Source organism: Dipodomys spectabilis, unplaced genomic scaffold (genome assembly GCF_019054845.1).
Source record: "Dipodomys spectabilis isolate Male_0828 unplaced genomic scaffold, ASM1905484v1 ptg000042l, whole genome shotgun sequence".
Taxonomy (NCBI): Eukaryota; Metazoa; Chordata; class Mammalia; order Rodentia; family Heteromyidae; genus Dipodomys; species Dipodomys spectabilis.
In genome coordinates, this window is record NW_024870719.1 from 15,314,635 (window position 1) to 15,340,000 (window position 25,366).

At 40.5% G+C, this 25,366-nt stretch overlaps 1 protein-coding gene across 4 annotated transcripts in view; it reads right to left on the reverse strand.

Annotated features, from left to right (window-relative positions):
• Positions 1 to 25,366, reverse strand: part of Nin (ninein) — a 115,796-nt gene that overhangs the window by 17,745 nt on the left and 72,685 nt on the right. For 3 of the 4 annotated variants that reach the window (XM_042677844.1, XM_042677843.1, XM_042677845.1), the window contains 11 exons: positions 25,055 to 25,193; positions 22,516 to 22,637; positions 20,328 to 20,833; positions 17,001 to 19,157; positions 14,737 to 14,862; positions 14,555 to 14,624; positions 12,561 to 12,773; positions 9,568 to 9,681; positions 5,481 to 5,603; positions 4,008 to 4,121; positions 3,139 to 3,285 (listed from right to left, as the gene is read on the reverse strand). In XM_042677844.1, coding sequence (XP_042533778.1) covers positions 3,139 to 3,285; positions 4,008 to 4,121; positions 5,481 to 5,603; positions 9,568 to 9,681; positions 12,561 to 12,773; positions 14,555 to 14,624; positions 14,737 to 14,862; positions 17,001 to 19,157; positions 20,328 to 20,833; positions 22,516 to 22,637; positions 25,055 to 25,193 — 3,831 coding nt within the window. The remainder of the gene's footprint in view (positions 1 to 3,138; positions 3,286 to 4,007; positions 4,122 to 5,480; positions 5,604 to 9,567; positions 9,682 to 12,560; positions 12,774 to 14,554; positions 14,625 to 14,736; positions 14,863 to 17,000; positions 19,158 to 20,327; positions 20,834 to 22,515; positions 22,638 to 25,054; positions 25,194 to 25,366) is intronic. The other variant, XM_042677846.1, reaches the window with a different exon arrangement.

A 25,366-nucleotide genomic window follows, 5' to 3' on the forward strand; every position in this document is an offset into this window, starting at 1 on the left:
ATTGCAGCATTTGCCAGGCCCAAAGAAACATAGGTCCCATGGTTTCCCTTATTTGCAATATCTAGTATAGGTATGAGTCAAGCGGAAAAAGTCAGAGAATGTGATGTTAGGAAAACGAACCCTCAAATATGTATTTTAATGTTTTTGTTTCTTTCATGCATGTATTTCTAACGCATTTATAAGATTATTTCTTGGTTGCTTTGTATGTCCCTCCCCCACAGTGTAACCCCTGCTTTCACTATATTTGATGTCAGTAACATGTGGAGGAGATGGGGACAAACAAGTCGTTTAAGGATTCAGGTGGACCTGTTGCAACAATGAGAAGTACAAAATGTCATGTCAAAACCAGCTTTACAATGTCGGAGGGGGGGGGGGAGGGGGGGTATGATTGGGTGGGAGGGAGGGGGGAGGCTGGGAAGGGAGGTGAAGGGTAAACAAAGGAGGAGGCTGCAATGCTTGGTAAGAAATGTATGCATTATCCTGACCATGTAATTGTAACCCCTCTGTACAGTATGTTCTCAAATAAAATAAAATAAAATCTAAAAAAAAAAAAAATTGCAGCATTTTTATCTTTGAATCGAGATAATACTCTTGATAAGGCGCGGCTAGTCTCTGAGCTTCACAAGGTGACCTCTACTCTTGCTTTCAACGCTTGCAATCACAACCCTCCTTAACATCTAAAGGGAGTGCTGTCCACAGACTTGAGCCTGGAGTTCAGGAATTTGCATTCATCTGCTAAAGGAAAGACTTTTTAATCTTAAAAATTATAAAAAGTTAAAAAGGCAACACAACTTCCTGCTGAAAGCTAAACATGAAAGAGGGAAAAAAAAATCAACTTTCTTGAATTGAGAAACATTTTAGCCCAGAGGTAATTTAAAAAAAAAAACAGAAAAATAACTGAATTAGGGCCTTCTTTTAGCATAGGACAAAATCTTAACATCATCTACTCCAAGACTGACACGCATAACATTGTTGTTACTTTATTTGTGCACAGGTTAAGCATGGGTATATTTTAAGATGAGACATTCTTTTTTATAATGCTGTTTGTGCTACAAAGGTTTTTTTTTTTTCTTTTCTTCTGGTTGTGGGGCTTGAACTATGGGCCTGGGCACTGTCCCTCAGCTCTTCAGCCCAAGGCTAACGCCCTACCACTTGAGCCACAATGCCACTTCTGGCCTTTTTCTGCTTATGTGGTGCTGAGGAATCGAACCCAGGGCCTCATGTATGCTAGGCAAGCACTCTACCACTGAGCCACCTTCCCAGCCCATGCTACAAAGGTTTGAACTCCGCACTGAGCTGGATAGGCCAGGGCACAACTACTGGAGCATGTGCACAACCATTTGTGCTTTATTTTTCGAATAAGGTTTTGTGGTTTTGCCTGGGCCTTCCTGGACTGTAATCCTCCTATTTATACTTCCAATATAAACTGGGATGACAAGTGTGCATCATCATGCCAGACTTCTAGAGAATGAGATAGGGGAACTCATGAACTTTTTGCCCAGTTCGATTTTAAACTACTATTGTAGTATTATTGGATTATAGTACTATTGGATTATAGGCGTGAAACATACTTTATTTTTTCTTTTCTTTTCTTTTTGGTCATGGGGCTTGAACTCTGGGCCTGGACACTGTCCCTCAGCTCTTCAGCTCAAGACTAATGCTCTATCACTTGAGCGACAGCGCTACTTCTGGTTTTCTGGTGGTTTACTGGAGATAAGTGTTTCATGGACTTTCCTGCCCGGGCTGGCTTTCAAGCATGATCCTCAGATCTCAGCCTCCTGAGTAGCTAGGATTACAGGCGTGAGCCACTGGTACCCGGCTTGTGAGACATACTTTCTAACTGCACCATAAAGTGACAGCTAACTGCCTTACGCATTAAATCCTGGACTTGGTAGTACCACAGCAACAACTCACTTGGTAGATGAATTATGCTCCAAAAGTCAGAACTACTATTTTATGCCTTTTTTGGCTTCAGCTTTACTTTTTCTTCAGCCTCAGTATGTAAGTGTGTGTTCATAGATTCAGGCCTTTTGATGTTTTTCTTATGTTAATTTTTTAGGGTCGTAAGATATTTTTTTCTTTTAATAGATTTTTTATTGTAAAAATACTGTACAGCGGGGTTACAGAGTACATTTCCTATCAAGCATTGTTGCCTCCTCCTTTGTTTTTCCCCTACTATCCTTTCCCTCCCACCTCCACAACTACACTCATTTTTTTCTTTTTGTCAGTCATAGGGCTTGAACTTGGCGTGAGCACTGTCTCCAAGCTCTTGCTCAAGGCTAGCACTCTAACACTTTTAGTCACAGTGCCAATTCTAGTTTTCTGGTGATTAATTGAAGATAAGAGTCTCACCAACTTTCATGCCACTCTGGGTTTGAACTGCAATCCTCAGATCTCAGCCTCCAGAGTAGCTAGGAATACAGGTGTAAGCCACTAGTACCCAGCTATAAGATCTTAATGATCTTATTATTTAGCATCTGAAAGTACTTTAGTTTTATTATTATAAAGCTCAACTATGCTATGGTTTTCTGACTTGTTCCAAACAAAAGATTACCCCTTTTGGTATCACTGTAGTTCTGTTTATAAGAAATTGGGAAGCATACATATCTGATCTAAAAAGTGAATCCTTCAGGATTACCAACCTGGGGGAGGTGGCACAGAAAAGCCAACCAGAGAAAATAAGAAGAGGTGACAGTGGTCAAAAAGAAATGTATTTGGAGCTGAGAAGGTGGCTCAGTGGTAGAGTGCTTGCCTTGCATGCATAAGGCCGTTGGTTCGATTCCTTGAAGTGGGGATAAGGCTCAAGTGGTAGAGCGCTAGTCTACAGCTGAAGAGCTGAGGGACAGTGCCCAGGCCCAGAGCTCAGGACCCATGACTGACCAAAAAAAAAAAAAAAAGAAATGTACTCAATACCTGACTTATGTAATGGTAACTCCTCTGTATAGCATCTTTACAATAAAAATTAACTAAAAAAAAAAGCCAGCCAGACATTTTCTATACTCTGATCCTATACATACCTATACGTAAAGCATCCTATATATGTATAAGTAGATACAAGTAAAAATGAAATTATCAACTAAAAGTTGGTGCACTTTATCATACTTTATGCCTCAATTTAAAAAAAAAGAGAGAAGTTACCTTATCACAAGAATTCTGAAGCTGTTTGTGTAAAGACATCACTTCTTGTTTTAAAGCTTCTTTTTCTTGCTGAGTCACTCGGAGGTCAGATTTGATCCGGGACATCTGAAGATTCACATTCTGCAGGGTGTCTTCTAAATTCTGAACCTGCAGGAGAAGGATCTTGTACTGTTACACAAGAACACTACACAACAATGCTACACAGCAATGCGTAAACAAGGACAAAAGGACTCCCAGGCTCCTTCTGTGTCCATTCATGCACTGTATTTAGTTCTCTATTCAGTAGCTCAGTGAAAATGCAGGACATCTTTTTACTTACAGTATGTTATGGGATATTTAGGAAAAGAATAAATTTGACTGGAACAAAATACTGCTGATATAATTATCTCATGGACATCTACGAGACATTTGATAGAACCAGTAAGGGTGGGCTTGCACCACATAAAACATAGTCACTGCATCTTGTAGAAACTATGTTTTGGCCCATGGTACTGGTTTATAAAGCCCTTAGTTGAAAATAACAACACAGACTTGTGGACTCCTACTCCACACGAAATCCCAAATATATCTGAATTGAATTTCAATTTGTAAAAGGAATGTTGATAGAGATCTTTGAGTGTAATAGGGAATGAACCTGCTTTAGAAATATGGTTTTTAAGTTGGTAATACCAGTCATTTTTATATAATACCCTCAACCTACCATAGTAAGTACTCTCACAATTAATAAACTTGGAGGGAAATATTGTTTAATTTACTCTTCAATACTGTGAAGGTGTGTCAAACTCAGTCCCATAGCGTCACGTGGAGCCCTCTTGGGCCATTCTCATTGGGATGATAAAAAAAAAAAGAGGGAAAAATTGCCTTCATACCTTTTCCTGTGAAGCCACCAGCTGTGACTTTAAGCTCTCGCTCTGATGCTCCCAAGACTGCTGCTCTTGCTTCATCGTCGCAATTCTGTTCTCCAAAAGGCTAGATTGTGCCAGCTATTTCAAGAGAAGAAGAAAGGTCGGAGCATATTTGCAAATGTATCTAGTCTCAACTCATAGGTCTTCACTTACACAGTCAAGAGCAAGTGCCAACTGTTTCCGTGGGGGGCGTGGAAGTAGTTTTCCTCTGTTCTACTTCTAATTTTGAAGAGTCTCTTCTTAGTTTTCTCATTTTTTAAATTACTACCAATTTTATTTTAGTTTAGTTAGTTTTGGTGTCAGTAATGGGACTTGAACTCAGGGCCCTGAACTCTCCTTTAGCTTTTTCACTCAAGGCTCATAACTCTATCACTTGAGCCACCGCTCTTTCTGGCACTTCAGTGGTTAATTGTAGATAAGAATCTCACAGCCAGGCACTGGTGGATCACATCTATAATCCTCACTACTCAGGAGGCTGAGATCTGAGGATCATGGTTCAAAGCCAGCCCAGGCAAGAAAATCTGTGAAACTCTTATTTCCAATAAACTACCAGAAAACCGGAAGTGGTGCTGTGGCACAAGTGGTAGAGCGCTCGCCTTGAACTGAAGAGTGCAGGGACAGCACCCAAGTCCAGAGTTCAAGCCCACGACCTACAAAAAAAAAGAAAAAAAAAATCTCACAGACTTTTCTGCCTGGGCTGGCTTTGAACTAGGATCCTCAGATCGCAGCCTCCTGAGTAGCTAGGATTACAGGTGTGAGCCACCAGCGCCCAGCTTCTATCTCATATTTTCAGAGTGAGAAGTGGTCTGTAAGGCAATTAGAAATTTCAGAGGATACAGGAAAATATAGACTGACCCTAACTAAAGCAGATGGGGATGGGGAAACAGTAGTGTTTTTGGAGCTGCTAAGAATATACAATGGAAAAAAGCATGTAGGAAATAGATATCCAATTATAAAAATATTTATAGGACATAGAAAGTGTTATGTATCATATATGTTAAGTAGCAATCTTGGCTTCATAAGATCTAAGGACATGCCGGGTGCTGGTGGCTCATGCCTGTAATCCTAGCTACTCAGGAGGTAGAAATCTGAGGATTGTGGTTCAAAGCCAGGCAGGCAGGAAAGTCCGTGAGACTCTTATCTCCAATTAATCACCAGAAAACTGGAAGTGGCCCTGAGGCTCAAGTGGTAGAGCCCTAGATTTGAGCTAAAGAGCTCAGGGACAAGGTCAAGGCCCAGAATTCAAGCCCCACGACCTCCCCCCCCAAAAAAAAAACAAAAAAAAAAACTAAGGTCACGTGACACCAGTTCAAACACTTTTGCAGCCAGCTCTGGAGCAGCTGGGCTGATACTGGAGGCTTATGGGCCACTGTCTGTGTGGAAATGCTCATGATGGTACCTACAGTACAGTGAAGGTCAAGTCTATTATTTTTGTACCTTATCCAGGCAGTCATTTAATTCTGTACTTAGAACTTCTTTTTCTTTCCGCAGTGCTTCGTTGTAGTTTAATACACTAGAAAGTTTTTGCTGGACCTCAGAGACATCAGGACATCTGTGGAGCTGTAAGAAAAACAAATGACCCTCATGTCACCTCCTGGCAGTGTTTATAAAGAGGTATTTATAAGTGGCACTTTCATGGCACTCAGATTACCTTATTTGAAGCTATTTCATGGGACATATAAAATCTAGCAGACTTTAATTAACTTTAACAAACTGCTCCCTGCTAGCATCTTTCTATGCATCATTTGACTGTTGAAGCGTGTTTCGAGCGACTCAGACAGATGCTGTTAAATAATCATCCCTAGCTTTCCATTTTACCTTCACAATTAAATAACATACTAAAATGTTGCCATCGATTTGTGTTCATGACGCATGCTACTTTTTGCTCATGCCTTTTGAATGAGAAAAAAAAATTCTTTTAAAATCTCAGTTTAAGACCACCTGTCATCTCAGAACTTGGGAGGCTGAGGCAGGAGGATTATGAGGTTGAGGCCCGCCTAGGATACATAGGGAGAGCCTACCTCAAAAAACAGTAATAATAAAAAGACTATAGAATGGTCATAGGAGGTTTGGGTTATCAGTAGAAGGTGAAGTTTAAGGCTGTGCCCTTCCCTCTGGAAGGGAAGTTGATTACAGTAACACAGCACCTGTGGACATGCTGCTTCCTCCTGTGTGCTTTCAAAACTCCAGGCAAAGCAGGCTGCCTCCTCGTTGTGGAGGACTGTCTGTCCTGTACATACACTGTGGAATGTTTCATGGCATCTCTGGCTTTGTCCACTGGATACCAGGCAATACGCTCGCTCAGTTTGTGAACAATAAATGTCCCAGGGTCAGGAGCCAATCCTGACCTCCGACCCTGTTGACAACCACTGCTTGGCAGAGGCAGATGGGTTCTTGCATTCCTAATCCTTTCTCATCACTTACAGACTTTTAACTGCCCTCCCTTGTATTTGATTTTTGCCCTTTTTCCTTCCTCTTCTGCTGCTCTTTTCCTTTCTCTCTTCCCTCTCCTCCCCCTTCCTTTCCCCTTACTAATTTCCTTCTGGTGGTCCTGGTGATACATTTTAACTCTTTATTACATTGGGATATGGCAGTTTTTCTATTTCCTACCTATATTTAGCTTCAAAATGGCTTCAAAACAAGCAGAGAAGGTCAAAGGCTATGTACATATGACCACATGAGATAATGTTAAGCAAAATGTACTCCAAGACAGGGACACAAGTGGTTTTTTTCTTTCTTGCTAGTGTTTTTAATATACTTACAATGCACTATGTGATTCTTTTGTTTCTTTTGTATGTACTTCCCCCACGGTATAACCCCTGTTTTCACTGGATTTGATGCCAGTGTATATACATTTTTGTAATTTGGGGAGGGGAAGGGATACAGCAGAATGCTTAAATGGGGATGCAGGCTGATCCATTGTGATGACGAGATGTACAGGACACTATGTTGAAAACGAACTTTACAATGTTGGGGTGGGGGGGGGCGTTGGGAGGAGGGAAGTGATGGTAGGGGAAAACAAAGGAGGAGGTAACAATGTTCACTGCAAAATGTACTCATTACCTTACTCCTGTAACTCCTCTGTACAACATTTATATATATATGTAGATATTTATATATATACATATATTATATATATATATATATATATATATATGTATATATATATATTGCTACACCAAAATAAGACTTTACAAGTTGATTCCTGTCTTCAGTTGGCAACAAATTCAACATACCTTACAAGGGTAAACAAGTCAGGATCCTAGAAGATGTACTTTACCTGGACAGTGGTGCAATGAAGGGCCTATATTGCTTTCCTCACTACCTGTCTCTACCCCAAATACCAGCAAGCTCCATGCTATTTGAGCATCTACAGAGCAGCAGGTGCCTTCTGCTGATGCTGTGTGTTTCTAGTCAGTGCAAGAGGTAACACATGAAAATTAGCTTGAGGTATAAACCATGACATCACAAATAATGGCACAAGCTCTCTAGGTCCAAGCTGTCAAGGCCAACACTACCTTGCTCAAGAATCTTGGGGCCAATGAAAGTACTTCTTATCAAATGCATGCAGGCTCACTGTTTTTCTGTCTCACTAGGTAGGCCAATGCCTCTGTAAAAGGTACATAATGATGTCCTCATCTCAGTGGTTTTCTCTCAACCCTGTGACTCTTCTGTTCTCTAGCACAGCAAAGTTAGACAGCACACATTCCCCATTACTTAGAAGTGATCACTGCCATTTTAGAAGTTGAGCTATAGACTTTTAAAAGGCAAAGGAAAGGGGGCTGGGAAGTTGGCTCAGTGGTAGAGCGCTTGCCTTGCATGTCTGAGGCCCTGGGTTCGATTCCTCAGCACCACATAAGCAAAAAGAAAAAAGCCGGAAGTGGCGCTGTGGCTCAAGTGGTAGAGCGCTAGCCTTGAGCTGAAGAGCTGAGGGACAGCGCCCAGGCCCAGAGTTCAGGCCCCATGACCGGACCCCACCCCCCCCCCCCCCCAAAAAAAAAAAGGCAAAGGAAAGAAAGGATGTCTGAATTAATGAGGATAAACTTGATTGCAGTAGCTTTGGGAAACTACACACCACAGAAAACTCCTATGAGTTTAAACTTCAGCAATGTAATGAACTAGTCATGGCAGAATGGATAGTTTCTATAACCATACCTTTTTTTTTTTTAAGGTAGGAGTGGTTTGAACCTAGGGTCTCACTCTTTTTAGGCAAGCACTCTACTACTTGAGCTATACTGTCAGCCCTTTTTGGCTTTAGTTTTTCAGGTAGCTGGCTCTACCTCTACCTTCCCCCTAACCCTCATGTAGCTGGGATTATGGTTGTGAACCACCATACTACCTAGCTTGTTTTTTAAATTTAATTTTGTTATTGTAAAAGTGATGTACAGAGAGTTACAGTTATGTTAGTCAGGTAATGAGTACATTTTTTTTGGACAATATCATCTTTTTGAACAGTGTCACCTCTTCCCTCATTTTCTATCAGTTTGTTCCTCTTTGCGCCACCCCCCCCCCCAAGTTGTTTAGTTCATTTTCAACACAGTGTTTAGTCGAGCTTGGTTTTTTGAAATAGGGTCTCACTAACTTTTTTGACTGGGCTGGCCTCAAACCACAATCCTCTTATCCCTGCCTCCCACACAGCAGGTATTGAAGAGTTGGCTACCTGTGTTCAGCCTACAGTACTTGTTCTTGTTCTTACAAAACCTTGTTGAGTATTAGTATTATATCAGCTATTCCAAAAGACACAAATACCCTGAGAGTTTCATAATCCTATTAGGTAAACAAGACTTATAATGAGCCAAAGATCAAAAATACAACACTACCTGGTATAGACCTAGTGTAAAGCTAGTCTAGACTCAATAATTGTACAGTCAAAGAATATAGCCTATAGTCACAGGCTGACCTGGCACAGAAAGAATACTTCCTAACCTGATGATATCAAAATATTAAAGTAACCCATGGGCAAGTAAATGAAAAATGAAATTGTCCTACTATAAACCAGAAGTGTCCCAACTGAAAGACTTTTACCCAGAATGGAAAAGAAGAGTAAACTAGAATATGCTTTGTAAGGTGTGCCCTCTTTAAAGGCTTCATAAGTGAGGATTCACTTATGAATCCCCTGCTCACCAATGCATCATACTGGCTACAAGGGACCCAGCCCCTTGGCAGGCAGCCTCACAAACCAGTGAACAGTCAGTCCTAAAAGTTACAAGCAAGAAAGTCATCCTCTCTTAAACCAACTAATGTTACTTTCTCATCCAGCCAGGAGGAGAGGAAACAACAAACAGATTGAAATGGATGGGTGTCATTTATACGAAGAGAATTTCAGAGTCTACAACATAAATAAGGTACATAACTAGAACCGAACTAGGGAATTAGCAATAGGTTTCCTTATAAATCAGCTTGTACTTCAAGTCCTCGGTGTCACTAAGAAATACACTACTGCAGAAAACATTTGCAGACTGGAAACAACAGACCATTAGACCATCAGGGTTCCATGAACCCTCTCAGTAGCATGCAAACTTACTTGGCTCATTTTCTCCAGTTCATCCTTGAGAAGGTGGTTTTCCTGTTCTACAATGTGAGACTGGATTTTAACTTCTGAAAGTTCTGCCTCCAGAGAAGACACTAATGTGGAGGACTAGGAGAAAAATAAAGTCAAATAATAGACATACTTGTTGAGCTCATTCAATTAGGTTCACATAGGCAGTATTAAGGAAATGCTATCAATCCAGTGACACATAGTTTTATGACCATTTGTCCTTATATTCAATGCAGCTAACCAAAAATATCTTGGGTTTTTACTTGGTTGTTTGTCAAAGGATGATTTTACTATTTTTTTCCTATAATTTATTAATGAAAATTTTACGTGAAAGAACTGTTGTTTCTCTAATTAGTTTTTTTGTTAATAAGTACAGGTATCTATTGTCTTCGGCATTTGGTAATTATTATGTTCTATACTAGCTTAATTTTGTTGATCAAATTGTTCAATCTTTTTTGGCAGTACTGAGTTTGAACTTGGACTTGCTAGGCAGATACTTTCTCCCTTGAGTTACACCTTCAGATCATTTTGCTTTCTGCCTGGAGCCAGCCTAGTAGCAATTCTCCTATTCATGTGATCTTCACAGCTAGGATGACAGGCATGCACCATATGTCTAGATTTTTATGGGGTAAAATGTGGGATCTTGAGAAATTTTTGCCTAGGCTGGTTTGAAACTACATTCCTCTATACCTTCTGATCTCCACCTCTCAATAGCTAGGACTACATGCAAGAACTACCATGCCCAGCATATTTGGGAAGTAGTTGAAAACTGTGAAATAGACCTGGGAACATAGCTCAGTGGCAGAGTGAAACCCTGGGTTCAATTCCCAACATTGGGGGTGGGGGAAGGGGAGGAAGAAGGAAGAACAACAGGATCTTGTAAACAATATTATCATTCTAACTAATAAGAGCTACCGACAAAGATAAACGTAGACAAGTATTACTCCCTAATATCTTCTAGCGCATGCCCATTCATCTGTCTATCCCTTTCTTACTCACTCTCTAAAAATATCCATCAAACCATTTGATATCATTTTATGGTTTATCAGGTTTGCACTTGTTTTGTACAAATGAGAAGATATATGTATATTTCTTTTTTGTGTGTGTGTATGCTGGTCCTAGGGCTTGAACTCAGGACTTGGGCACTGTCGCTGAGCTTCATTTTGCTCAAGGTTAATGCTCAACCACTTATGCCGCAGCTTTTTCTGAGTAGTTTATTGAAGATAAGAGTCTATAGACTTTCCTGCTTAGGCTGGCTTTGAACTGAGATCCTCAGATCTCAGCTTCCTGAGTAGTTAGGACTACAGGCATGAACTATCAATACCTGGCTCATGTGTGTTTTCTAACATCCCCCCTTCTTTTTTTACATGTTTGGAGGCATATTATAGTTACTCTTCTTTTTTTCACTTAACATTATGTCCTGGAATTCATTTCATATAAATAGATATATTTTTCATTGTTTTCTTCTGCTGTTTATCCATAGTATGCATGGACCCAGCCTCATATATGAACCCTCATATATGAACATCTGGCTTGCTTCCACTGTTTGGCAATTCTGAACAATTCTGTGTACATGAATCATATTACTACAGTACATCTTTAGGGTAGATGTGTAAAAGTGAGATCACTGGACAAAGGTAAGTAAGCATGTGACTATGTTCGGAGGGCCAAATCTACCTTCACAAAGATGGTACCAATATAGTATGCACCATCGATGTGGTTTATAGGTGCTTGTTCCCACAGCCTTACCCAAAGAGCACATTGTTACATGTACAAGTTACTGCTCATCGTTTAGGTGAGAAATCATTTACCAATATCAAATTTCCATTTCTGTAATTATGAATGATTTTGAATGTAGTTTTAAAGGTTTGAGAGCCATTTTTATTTATTTATTTCTCATGTATCTTTAAAGTTCATTTCTTTTGTCAGTGTTGGGACCTGACCTCAGGCCTGGGGGGTCTCGGAGCCTCTTTGTGCTCAAGGTTAGAACTCTACACTTGAGCCATGGTACCACTTCCAACTTTTTCTGAGCAGTTTATTGGAGATAAGAGTCTCACAGACTTTCTTCCCTGGGCTGGCTTGAACCAAAATCCTCAGATCTCAGCCTCCTGAATAACCAGGCATGAGCCACCAGCACTTGGCTGATATTTTGTTTTTATATTTCTCAATATCTTTAGCAATACCAATTATTTTCTCTGTGGGATATGTTATGAACATTTTATTCTATTTTGTCAGTTGTCTTCTGACTTTTTTCAGCCATTTAAAAAATTATAATCAACTTTTTATTTTATTATTTCTATTTTGAATCTTTCTTTATGCAAAGGTTAAAGCCAAATTTGCTCATTTTCTTCTAGTATTTGTACAGTTATATTTTTATATTGGTAACTTTTTTATTCTAATTATCTCAAAACATCTATCCAGTTGTCCCATTACCACTTGTTTCAAAGTCTACCTTTATTCTAGTAGTCTGAGAAGCTACCTTTGCCCATATAGTAGTCACCCTTTGGTATTTGGCTCCATGACCAGTTCAGATCCCAAACTCCTCAGATGCTCAAGTCCCTTATATACAATGGCATTGTTCTGCATATAACTTACATTCTCTTACATACTCATCTCTAGACTACTTAAGTCCCTAGCAAATGTAAATGCTATAGTTATTATATTGTACTATTTAGGGAAAAACAACAAGAAAAAGAAATCTACATGTTTAGTATAGATGCAATTAAAATTATTTTTGATCAGTGGTTGGTTGGATTCACAGATAGGGAAATCAGTTTCAATGTGTCTCTGGGCCAAACTCTAGACTTCTTATTACATTTGTCTCTCCAGAATACATAGTAATGTGCCAGTGCCATACTGTTTTAATTATGAAGGCTTTACGCATAAGAAACTTAATACAAATATTTCATCTCAGGACTTCTTTAATAATAATAATAATAATAGTAATAATAAAGCAGTAGGGTGTCTGTGGTGCATACCTGCATTTTATAGAGTTCTAGCTCCTTTTTCAGATCAGCCTTTTCTTGTTCCCATTCCTCAAATGAACTCTCCCCTGGCTCTTCTTTCTGGCACAGCAGCTCTGCCAGACGCTCATTAAGGTCCTGCAGTTCTTCCTGGTTTTGAGAGTTCTTTTGGCTAAGTTCTCTATTTTCTGAATCCAACTGTTGGTTTTTGGTTTTTAAATCTGAAATCTAATTAAAATGGAAATAAGTTTTTTAAAAAACTTGCTACCCTACTTCAGTTAAAAAAAAAAAAAAACAGATTTAGAGGCTAATTGTTGCTTCCTTCTCTATGAAAGTTTAAAAATACATATAAGTAGTAACAGAAATAGACTCATCATTACAAATTCAGTCACATCAGAAGAAGATGAAGAAGTGAGGCATAGTCAGCCCAATGCCACTCTACAGGGACCCGCTGTGTATGTGGAGTACTAGAATACCAGACCATACGTAGTACCCACAGACATATTGATTCTTCTCTCTCTCTCTTTTTAAAGTAAAAAACTGGATCTTTTCATCTTTGGACAGCATGCTTTTTCACTTATAATCTTATAGATGCTTATCTTTCCAACTTATTGTGCTCAGAAATCATATACGCTAAACTTTAAGCAGCTGTAGGATATTTCCTATTGCAACATTTTCCACGATGCATTGATTTATAACTGCATGGTAGTCTTGTTATCAATATTTCCTCTAATTATGAACAAACAAAATGATACATGTTAGCATTTTGTATTTAGGATCATTTTATAAAAGCAGGATTGTTGGCTTAGAAGGTATGCATATATATTAACTTACTAGCTAAGTATCTCCAAAATGTCTATCCTTAGTAGTGATAAAAACTTATAAACTGGGCTGGGCACGTGGCTTCATGGTAGAGTGCTTGCCTAGCATACATGAAGCCCTGGGTTTGATTTCTCAGTACTCCATAAACAGAAAAAGCAGGACGTGGTGCTGTGGCTCAAGTGGTAGAGTGCTGGCCTTGAGCAAAAGAAGCTCAGGGACAGTACCTAGGCCCTGGGTCCAAGCTCCAGAACTGGAAAAAAATATAACTTGGAAGTGGAGCTGTGGCTCAAGTGATAGAGCACTCATCTTGAGCTGAAGAGCGCAGGGACAGAGCCCAAGCCCAGAGTTCAAGCCCCACGACCGAAAAAACAAAAACAAAAAAAAAACAACAACAAAAACTTATAAACCTATCAACAATGTATTTTTCATTCTTCACACCCCTTGTAATCGTAGACAGTATCTGTATTTGTGTTAATTTAATGGGTCAAAAAAGTTAAACTTCTCTAGCTTTTATGAGGATAACCATCTTCTTACATGCTGTATTATGTGATCATATCAATTGTCTGTTTTTTGTCTGAGTTTTTCCATTTATCTACAAGAGTACAAGATACATTTTAGATGTTAACACTTTGGCTACTTCAAGTGCTAAAAAATTATTTACTTAGTATGTTCTTGTTTTTGGACTGTTTCAGACATGGTCTTTGGTGCTCTTCCTAGGATCTACATGCTTGAAGATTACACAAAATGAGCACTGAGTGGCATCAACCATCTCCATAAATTGTATCTCTGAAGTGATGTGCTGATTTGCTGGCATCCTCTATCTGTGAGATTCTATCCTTAACTCTCTCCTTTTAATCATGGTGAGGAACAGGAAGGAGCTAAAATTAATCAAAAGGACACAAGGGCTAGAGCTAGTATTTACAGGTATGGCTTAAGGTATTGCCTGTATGCTCCTACAATTTGTAAAGTTGATATTGAGCTTTTAAGATCTAAAATAGCATATACGTTATTTTCCAAAAACCAGGAACCTATTTTAGAGTCCTAAAAGGCAAATTTCCATTTTCAAACTTAGAATTCACAATCTTACCATCATTTATGATATTTATCAGTAAAATTTGTTTATTCTATGTGTTTCAAATAAAAAAGAGCTCTCAGAATCAAGAAATAGTTGGAAATAGTCTCTTTACCTGTTTCTTTAAACTTTCAGCCATCTTTTGAATTGCAGCTTTTTCCTGTTCTACAGTTTCTATTTTTTGCCTAGAAGAACAATGAAAATATAATTTCAGAGGTAGACTTTGACATCTGAAGTTAAATAGTTCTTTGGTCTTTATAAACTGTCTACAGAAAATTTAAGTATAATATGCCTTACCACAATTCTTCCTGAGATCCATTTAATTTCTCTAATTTCAGGCTAGAAATGCTATCTTCTTCATTTAAAGTAGTAATTTCATTTCTCAAAATAGAGTTTTCCTTGTGAAGCTTTTCAGATTCATATCTGCAGTACAGAGATTTAAAGGAAGTTACAAGAAGACAGTCATCAGGGTGTTGTTGGAAAAACTATCTAGTAACTTCCAATAAAATAAGTTTAAAAAGTCCAAATTAGTAGTGTCTTAGTACTTGAAAATGAAGTCATAGCATACTAATTCACTTTGCGGGGAAAGTAAGAACACAACTAAAAGCTGTTAGGGAAGCGAGGCCTAAAAAGCAGGAACATGGAAATGGAAATAGAGCTGCGATGCCGGTCTAGTTGCTGGTTTTCTCAATGGCAGGCATACTGCTTCTCAAGCAAATGATTCTATTGATCTCAGTCTCAATTTTTCCCTGTTCCAAATAGACATGGGTCATGTTACTAAGTTACATGAACTTTTGTTTTAGGCTACCCATTACCTACAGAAAGAAAATTTATTACATACACCAAAGGGCCCCATTGAAATATGTATATCATTGACTTTGTGATTTAATTCAGCTCATTATATTTTGATGTTATGAATGAAAAATAGCCTGAGGAAGAGAAGCACATTCAAATTATTTGCTTTTTATATCAATATTTATATTATTTATATAACATATAAGTATAATTATATACTTTATTATATATTATATAATAAATATATTTACATTATATATATCAAAATTTATATTTTATTTCTTTTTGGTGGTACTAGAGTTTGAACTCAGGATTTCACACTAGGTTGGCACTCTTACAATCAAGCCATGCCTCCAACCCTAGTTTTACTGGGTTTTTTTGTTGTTGTTGTTGGTCATGGGGCTTGAACTCTAGGCCTGGGTGCTGTCCCTCAGCTCTTCAGCTCAAGGCTAACACTCTACTACTTGAGTCACAGTGCCACTTTCAGCTTTCTGGTGGTTTATTAGAGATAAGAGTTTCACAGACTTTCCTGCCCGGGCTAGCTCTGAACCTGGATCCTCAGATCTCAGCCTTCTGAGTAGCTAGGATTACAAGCATGAGCTTGTAATCTGGGTGCTGGTGAGTACCCAGCATTGACTGGTTATTTTTGAGATAGGGTTTTGCTTTCTGCTGGGAACACATCTGAACACAACTCGCCAATGTTAGGCTTTTAGTCTAGCTGAGATAACAGGTATATGCACTGTGTCCTTGAGAAAGGGACATAGTAGCATGTACTCCTTTTCCTCAAGAAAGGATTTCATGAATTTTTCTGCCCAGGCTGGCCTTGAACTAGGATCCTTCTAAACTCAGCTTCCTAAGTAGCTAGGATTACAGGCATGAGCTACCAGCACCTGGCTATAATGTAATATTTTACTAGTTTTAAAAAACAATATTGAGAGAGGACTACTATAATTCTCTGTCATAAATTCAAGTGGGCAGTCGTTAAAATCAGTCTTCATGGGTTGGGAATGTGGCTGAGTGGTAGAGTGCTTCCCTAGCATGCATGAAGCCTGGGTTTCATTCTTTAGTACCACATAAGCAGAAAAGGCCAGAGATGGTGCTGTGGCAAAAGAGGCTCAGAGACAGTGCCCAAGCCTTGAGTTTAAGCCCCAGGACTGGCAAAAAAATAAAAATAAAAATCAGTCTTCATTCTTTTGTCTTCATTCCTTAAGCATATTTATTAGAATCTGGTAACTCCTGAGTAAAACATGTTCTAAGCTAAATTCTCATTGTTTATTAGGGTATTAACATGCACTTCAAGTAATATCAGTGAAAAACCTATAAGCCACAAACATTTTCCTTTATTATTATAAGATGAGTTCTTAGCTACCAAATGAGTTAAATAATACACAAAAGGCATCCACTCTCATATAATGTGTTTCATCAAAATGGAGAAAGTAAATGTTGAGCAACATAGTATCTATCCATCCAAATAAAGTGCTAGAAAAAGACCTCTGTTGATTATATGTGTGGCTATGCAGCGAACACTGGCCATTCTGAACTTTCACACCCCAACAGGCATCGTTTATTTGCTATGAGGAAGGGAATGCCTACTAGGGAAGGTTATTCTACTTGTTAATATTACACAGAAGCAGAAGGAAGTCTCTAATATTGCTCACTTCTTGGAGACCAACAAGTTAGTTTCTCTAAGCAGGGCAAGCAGCAGAAGTTAGATGGGTTCAGGTGATCTGCGGGCTTCTGTGGAGTCTAGAAGGCGCATACATTACCTCAACAGTTCAACTTTCTGTTGCATTTCACTGCATGTGATCTGCAGGTCATGCATCATGGCCTTCAGCTCTTCCTCCTTCTCTCCCTGAGAAGAGGCATCTTTCTGCTTAACTAAAGTGGTGACTCGCTCCCTTAGCTTTCTAGTCAGCTCCTGTAGCTTTTGTTTCTCCAGTTCTAACTCTGCTAATGTGGCCTGATGCTGAAATTGAGGGTCTTGAAGGCCTCTGATGGCAGGGTTTTCCTCCAGTGTACCTCTGGGCTCTTCGTGGTGTGTCTGCAACAAAAAGAACTCTGGGCTTTTCTTGGTTCTGTGTAACCAGGCAATTTCATGGGCTTTGACTTTTGCCAAGGGCTGTGTGCTTCCCTGCTCTTGGCACTGAGTTTCTTGTTTCCATTCTTCTACAAGATGGCGCATGCGTCTATCCTTGGGAATGCATTCTTCTGGCAATTGACTGAGTTCAAGCACCTTCTCGTTGGGCTGGAGTTCCAGGTTGTCTGACCTGGCTTCCCACAAAGAGAAGCTGCAGTCACTGTGTGGGACCGCTCTTTCCCGAAGCTCATCAATCTGCCCTTGTAGTCTCATCACTAAAACATTCAGCTCCTCATTTTCCATCTTGACATCATGGTAATTCTTTTCCAGGCTAAGGAATGTTCTTGTCATTTCCTCCACTTTCTTTAATTCCGCCCGCAACCTGAAAACTTCCGCAGTGAGTTCTTTACTGTTTTCTAGGGCCTTGTCATAGCGCGTTTCCATCACTCTCAGCTCTTCCTGAAGGCAGTCATTTTCTCGACTGGCATCCTCAAATAGCAACCTATACTTGGGAGAAGTCTCGGGGACTCTCTCAAGCATCTTCAGTTTCTTTTTTAGCACAGAGATGTCAAAAAGCAGATCCTGTTTCTTTTCAGAAGCCCGGTCACAGTCAGCACGTAAGATCTGTAATTGTTCTTGGAGCTGACAAATGTGGCTCTTCAAGTCCCAGGATTCGGTCCTGGTCTCATCACTATTTTCAAGCTCAGAGAAACACTCCATGGAAGCTTCAGACTCTTCCATCCTGACCTTGTGTCTCTGATCAGAGCTGGCCTCTGTACTTGTTGTATCCTGAACCTCATTTTCTTGCAGGTCGCTCTGGATGTGCCGTGTAGTGATACTTTTAGCTTGCTTCATTTGGTTTTGCGCTAAAAATGGCTGTGACTGTTCTGCAGGACTTCTCAAAAACTCTGTCGTTGGTTCTTCTAAACAAGATGACATTACTGACCCTGGTTCTAATTTCTGCAGCCTCTGTTGCAATCTAGAAATTTCAGTAGCCATTTTTACATTCTCCTTCACTGCACGTTCATGAGCTTTCTGCAGACTGATGAGGACATCTCCATTCTCTTCCAACAGCTGTTCCCCTTGCTCAAGCAGGGACATGCCTCTATTTCCTTCCACCTCCTCCCCTCCTACTGCCTGGTAGCCCCCCTGGAGCCTGGACAGAGATGCTGCCTGCTGTACGACCTTGATTTTATTCTGAAGCCTGGAGATCTCTGCATTCATCTCAGCTCGGTCTCGATCAGCTGTCTCACATGTCACCCTGTGGGCATTCTCTATGGCCAGAAGTTTGGCCATCATGTCCTGCCTCTCCTGGTCATGCTCCATCTGCAGCCTTTCAAGCTGCTGGCTTGCCAGCTGCTTCGAGGCCCCAGCCTGGCACAGAACCTGCTCTTGCTCCCTTAGTTCTTGTGCATGGGCGCTCTTCAGCGCGAGTATCTGGTCGGTCAGGAGGCTGTGCTGGCTCTCAGATGCATTGCGCAGGTCTTCCAGGTCTTGGAGCAGCTGCTCTCTCTCAACGACCATGCTATTCAAATGTTCCTTATATGTCTTCTCCAGCATCTCCCTCTCCTTGGTCAGGACCAGGGAGGTTGCTTTCTCTCTCTGCAGAGTCTCCCTCAGCTGCTCCTGGACCTCAGCACACTCCTGGGTGAGCTCGTCCTTCTCAAACTCCCACTGGGCTCTGTCCTCCAGCCGCTGTTCAAGGAGCTCCTTCAGCTCTTGTCGGTGGTGCTCCTCCAGGCTCCGGAGAGTCTGTTCACAGTGCTCAGTGACTTTCTGACAGTCAGCCTGACACTGGGCTTCTATTTCAGAGGTTCTTGTATTACACTCTGTTTCCATTTTTTCCCTAAATGTGGTCAACATACAGCATTACTCCGGAAGCAAGCAAAAACATTTTCCCATGCACAAAGAAAGCTGCCAAATAAACAATCGAAATACTTTCTGAAAATGGACTTAATTCCTACATGATTCACATGTACTGGGATGGAACTCTCCCTCCTTTCCTCCCTCCCTCCCTCCCTCCCTCCCTCTCTCCTTCCCTTCCTCCCTCCCTTCTTTCCTTCCTTCCTTCTTTCCAGGCATTGAACTCAGGGCCTCCCTCTTGCTAGGCAAACACTCCACCATTTAAGCTATACTACCCAATTCTTTTGCTTTTAATCTGTTTTCAGATAGGGTCCTGCTAACTTTGTTCAGGTGAACATGGACCATGATCTTACTACCTCTGCCTCTTGAGTAGCTGGGATTACAGGCCTGTGCCACCATACCTGGCCCTAGAATTTCCTTTCTGAGGACTGGCAGCAATAATTAATTTGGAAGACTTACCTTTCTCTGAAGTTAGGGGGAAATTTATAAAATTCCTTGACATAAGCCTACATTTGAGAATATGCTTTGAACCAAAGGTTTAATTGAAGTGCCACTTTAATTAAACCTTTGGTTCAAAGCATACTAACTTGTAATCTAGGAAATATATAACATTCTTTCACTTTAATTAATCAAGTATTATATGACATCAGCCACCTATGTCATACATATTAATAAATTTACTCTGTTTCTGCTTCTTAGTAAATAAAGTAGAATTAATCAGGACTGAAGCAGTGGAGCTATGTATCCTGGACTCCACATGAAGAAAGTGAGTACAATGTGCTGTTTCATAACTCCAGAAAGAAATGTAATTCTGCCCAGAATCTATCTTCTTAATCACTTTCATCAGAAAGCTGCAGTACTGAACTTTTGAGAAAGGAACCATGTGAGGGATCATTCTCCTGTCCAGAACCTTAGGAAGTAAAATCTCAATATCAGGAACACATTCCTCTTTCCAACAAACAAACATCCACAATAAAACCATTCGAAAAACCCACGGGTTGATTTATGTGTAAAGCGGGACAGAATTGGCTGCAAAGTTCACAACAGATCTTCTCAAGCCATGAGACGTTCTTTCTCAGGCCTCTCTAACTTTTGGTGTCCAGAGGCAGCCCCTGGGTAGCTCTGGGTAGCTTTCATTTCCCTGGCTCCTTACCTTCCTTCTTGAAGTTCCTGTTGGTGTTTTTCCAAGAGCTCTTTCCTCAGCTCCTCTCTCTCCAGAGCATACTTCTCCACCAGGCTTTGCAGCTGCTCCTGGTGGACCCGCTCTAGGTCCTGAGTCAGGCCTTTCACCTTCTCTTCCATCCAGGCGCTACTCTGAGCCAGTCCTTCCCTCTTCTGGCTAAAGTCTTCCTCCACCTGCTCCAGCCTGGCCTTGAGCTCCTGCTCATGCTCCAGCCTCAGCTCTTCCTGCAGGCGAGTCTTTTCCTCCTCAAATGCCACCTGCAGTTGTTTTTTCTCCTCCTGGTGCCTGCAGCTGGCCTCCTGGTGGGCCTCCTTCAGCACCTCTGCCTGCCCCTGAAGGTCTGCGATTTCACTTTTCAATTCATGGATTTCTTTTTCCAAGGTGTGCACTTCATGCTCATACTTCTGCCTCATGGTCTCCTGCTCTTTTTCACAGGAGACCCTGGTCTCATCCAGCTGCTTTTCATAATGATGCACCTAAAGTCAGACAATGAGATTACCACAGGTTACTCCATCCAAATCCATAGAGAAGGAAGTGACAGGGGTAGCAAAAGCATTTCTATCCTACCAGACAATCCTCAGTGTGCTCATTTTGCTTGAAAGCAACTTAATTTAAAAAACAATAACACCTTAAGACATTTAAAATCAGGCATGGCATGCTTTTGTCAACTTGGTTGAGTTTTATTTGTTTATGAATATCTATTAAGCACTATGCAGATTTTCACATTGTTTCCAGCTGTAAATATAGGGTCTTAAAATCATTAAATAAATTCAAATGTTTATTAACTCCTAGAAGATACTCTGCAGGTCCAAAGGGAACATACGGCTGGGTAAGATACAGCCCTGCAGTCAAAGAGAACCAGTCTAGAGACAGGAATGACAATGAGTGCACTACAGGGCAAAATGCAAAATACAAGAGATGGAAAAGAGAGCTAAAATGACCCAGGCAGTCAGAGGAGAGAAAATGTACATTTTGTTGGGAAATTCAGGGGTAGCTTCATGTAACTTTGAAGGGTCAGGAGACTTTGAGAGGTGGAAAGAAGTAGTTTACATTAGCATGAGCAATCAAGGATGAGTTTGATGGGGAACAGCAACAGAAAAGACTAGGAAGGTAAGATTCAAGGGTTAGGACACCAAGAATTTGTACCTAATCTAATAGGTAATGCTATATCAAAGGGCTTTTTTGATGGCACACAGTGGTGCATGCCTGTAATCCAGCTAGGTTAAAGGCATAAATAGGAGGATCACAGTTCTGGGCCTACCTAGACAAAGTAAGACCTACCTGAAAAACAAATTAAAAGCAAAAGATTTCAAGAGCAAGTGGTAAAGTTCTTGCTTAGCAAGTGAGAGAATTTAAGTTCAATTTCAAGTAACTAACACACACACACACACACACACACACATGAGAAAAAGGCTTTTTGTTTTAATTAGTTATATTAGTTAAATCAAATTTTGTAACTGTGTTTGTAAACTGTGTTTTCTTAAGGCTTGCAGAGTGCCTTACAAGAGGTTCAATTAATACTTAATTTTTGCTTTACTGTTTTTTTCAACATGCTGGAACTAATACAAGGGCCTGTGAGCTTCATGTTCCAGGAATGCAGGGAAGAGTAGATTACATTTTGGAGAATCTCTCAAGAGGACAAGGCCTGGCTCCCAGACTGAGGAAATGAGTTCCTATCATTCAGCAGACACAAGAAGAAATATATAAAAGCGCTGCTCTGTGAGAATAAACTAAGAATACTCCACATCTGAATGGCTGTCAAGAGTTCAAAGTAATAACACTGAGCCAGGAGCCACAGGCTCACACCTATAATCCAAACTACTCAGAAAGCTGAGATCCAAGGATCTTGAGTCAAAGCCAGCCTGGGAAGAAAAGTTTATGAGACTCTTATTTCCAATTAATCAGTAAAAATGTCAGAAATGGAGGTATGGTTCAAAGTGGTAAAGGGAGAGTCATGAGAGAAAAAGCTAAGCAAGAGCACAAGGCCCTGAGTTCAAGCCCTAGTACCGCCACCAAAAGGAAGGAAGGAAGGAAGGTAGGAAAGAAGGGAGAGAGGGAGGGTGGGAGGGAGGGAAAGAGAGGAAGAGAAGAGGGGGGAAGAGGGGAGGAGAGGTGAAGTGAGGAGAGCACTTGTTTGATAATGGTAATCGGGACTTACTTTGTCTTCAAGCTCCAGTCTTAGGTGACATATTTCCCTGTGGTGTTGTTCCTTCATCTGTTCGATGACCAGCTCTGCCTCGATGCTCATATTCAGTGGATTACATTCTTCAGAACCAAGCCCTGAAATCACACGAGACCCATTGATTCTGCCACAACTTCTCTCAATAGCACATTCTGGCATCTCAGGACAGGCAGCCAGACTCACCAAGAAATAATTTTCAGCCTCAATTGCTGTAGATGTGAGCTTTCAGGAAACAATAGGAACCAAGAGAGGTCTCTTTCCAAGAATTAGGGCAAATAAGAAATTAAGGTGAATAGATTCACCCGTGTGCAGGCAATATGTCACGCTAATAGATACTATCTGTTTGGACAATGGATGGAGGTAGGTGAAAATGGTTGATCTCCTCTTAGAGAAAATGCTAATTGGTGAGGGGAGAGCACGACAAACTAACCTGTCTCCATCCAACAACTACTTGGAGTTACAAATTTGAATGATAAGTTAGCAGAGGGGCAATGAGGCAGGGGATGAATAAACCATTATATCTGCTGCTATGTCTTAAGGTGTAACATCATACATCAAGATGTCTGGCATCACTCAACATTACATAAGACTGGCTATTGTTGCAAGAATTTCCTGGAGAGTGGGTGCTTAAATTATGAGCTAAAAACTGTATGCTAGATTAGGAACTTATACATAGACACATTGTGGAGAGGGAGAAAGATTCTGAACTCATCCATGAATCTCCATAAGGACTGAGAATATTGAAAATGTGAAGCAGAGTTGAATGCCAGTGGCTCATGCCTGTAAGCCTAGCTACTCAGGAGGCTAAGATCTATATAAGGATTGTAGTTAGAAGCCAGCCTGGGCAGGAAAATTCATGAAAACTTCTATCTCCAATTAAGTACCAAATAGCAGAGTGCTATCCTTGAATAAAAAAAAGCTCAAAAACTCAAGGACAAAGCTTAGACTCTGAGTTCAAGCCCCAGGACTGGCACAAAAAAAAAAAAAAAAGGAAAAAGAAAATGTGAAGCAGAAGTTGAGGGCTAAGATATTGCAAAACTAAAGTCATGCCAACTGTTTCCTACACATCTCTTGAAGAAGAGTACCAAAATGGTAGTGGTATCATTTTTCTGCATGGAGAAACAAGCAGATCGAGAAAGGGACACTTCTCCGGCCTAGGTCTAGGAACTGGATTGAGTCTTGCCCTGGGATTTCCCTTCAACTATATTAAGGTACCTTCCCAGCTGAGAAGTAATGCATGGGTGTATGTATGCTTGCCTCATGCATCCACAAGGAACACATCCAACACTTGGCAAAAAAGCTGCTGAGCTGCATCATACAGTCACATGGTTTCAACCCCTCCTTACAAAAAGTAAGCCAAGAATGGAACAGAAGGTACTTAGGGCCCTTATCTTCTCCTTGCTAGTTCCACTGATTCTACTAGAACAGGTAAGTGAGAGGAGAAAAGAGCCACCTTTGTAGAACCATTCTCTTGCCAAGTTGTATCAGAGAAGCTATGTATAACCCAAGAACTGAGATGAGCTGTTCCTGAAATTCTAACCCATCATACTCAAGGAAAGAGGCAGGCATCAGAAGGGAGGAATAGAAAACAGTGAAAGTAGACCCCAGTGCTGGTGGCACAGGCCTATAATCCTAACTACTCAGGAAATTGAGATTTACACGATCACGATTTGAAGTCGGCCTTGGCAGAAGAGCTCAGTAGATTCTATCACCCAAAATAACTAACTGGGTTGGAGGAATGGCTCAAGAAGTAGAGCACCAGTAAGAAAGCAAGCTTTGCAAGCTCAAGGCCCTGAGTTCAAACCCTGGTACTGCCAAAAAGAAAAAAAAATGGAGTGAACGTAGAATAGTTCCCAAACAACTATGCCTCCAACCTTGTCATTGCAATCCATAGATGAGCAACTCTTATTTATCTTATTTGCTGTTTGGTAGAGACAATCCACACAGTTAGCCCAGCCACCCCAAAAAACAGTTATGGGGTGATGGTAGGGGAGAAACAAATGAGGAGGCAACAATGCTTGGTAAGAAATGTACTCATTACCTTGCTCATGTAACTATAACCCCTCTGTATAGTATTTTCACAACAAAAAACAAAAACCCAAAAATCAGTTATGGATTTTGTGGCTTGTGGCTCTGCCCATGGCATTCCACTCCAGGCACTGGTAGAAAGGAAGGAGTCAGCAAGAGCTCAATGTTTAAATTCTAACACTGCAGAGGCCTAGACTGTCAGATTTGTAAGCAGTATGCTTGCTTGTTTATTTTAAGCCAAGAAAATACCCTCATGACTTGATTTTTTTGTTCATTTCTTATGCTGATGCATAAGCAGATCACATGGAAAGTCTTAAAAGACTTCAACAGCAACTGAAAATTAGACCATGAGCGACCTAGCTCAAAGAAAGAATACTGCCAGAGTCATTGTTTCCCCAGGTTTCCAGAGTTCTGGAATTTCTGCATTCAGCACGTTCTAAACCAAAAGTCAAACACATCTGGAAAGATCATGTCTGGCCATGTTTACCCTGGTCAGGCTCAATGCCACCGCTGTTCAAATCCAGTTCATCACACAGCGAGTTCTTCAAGGGAAGCCTGAACACTTTGCCTTGTGCACGATATTCTTCCAGCTCGGACTGCAGTTCATCCACTTGGTCTTGTAATACCTGATGTTTAAAATCCAACACAAGTCTTATATGTGACATCAAAGAATAAGCAACAAAAAAATTAAACTGGATATCATTAAAATAATTAGTGTGTTGTGTGTGTGTGTGTGTGTGTGTGTGTGTGTGCTGGTCCTAGGGCTTGAACTCAGGCCCTAGGGGTGATCCCTGAGCTT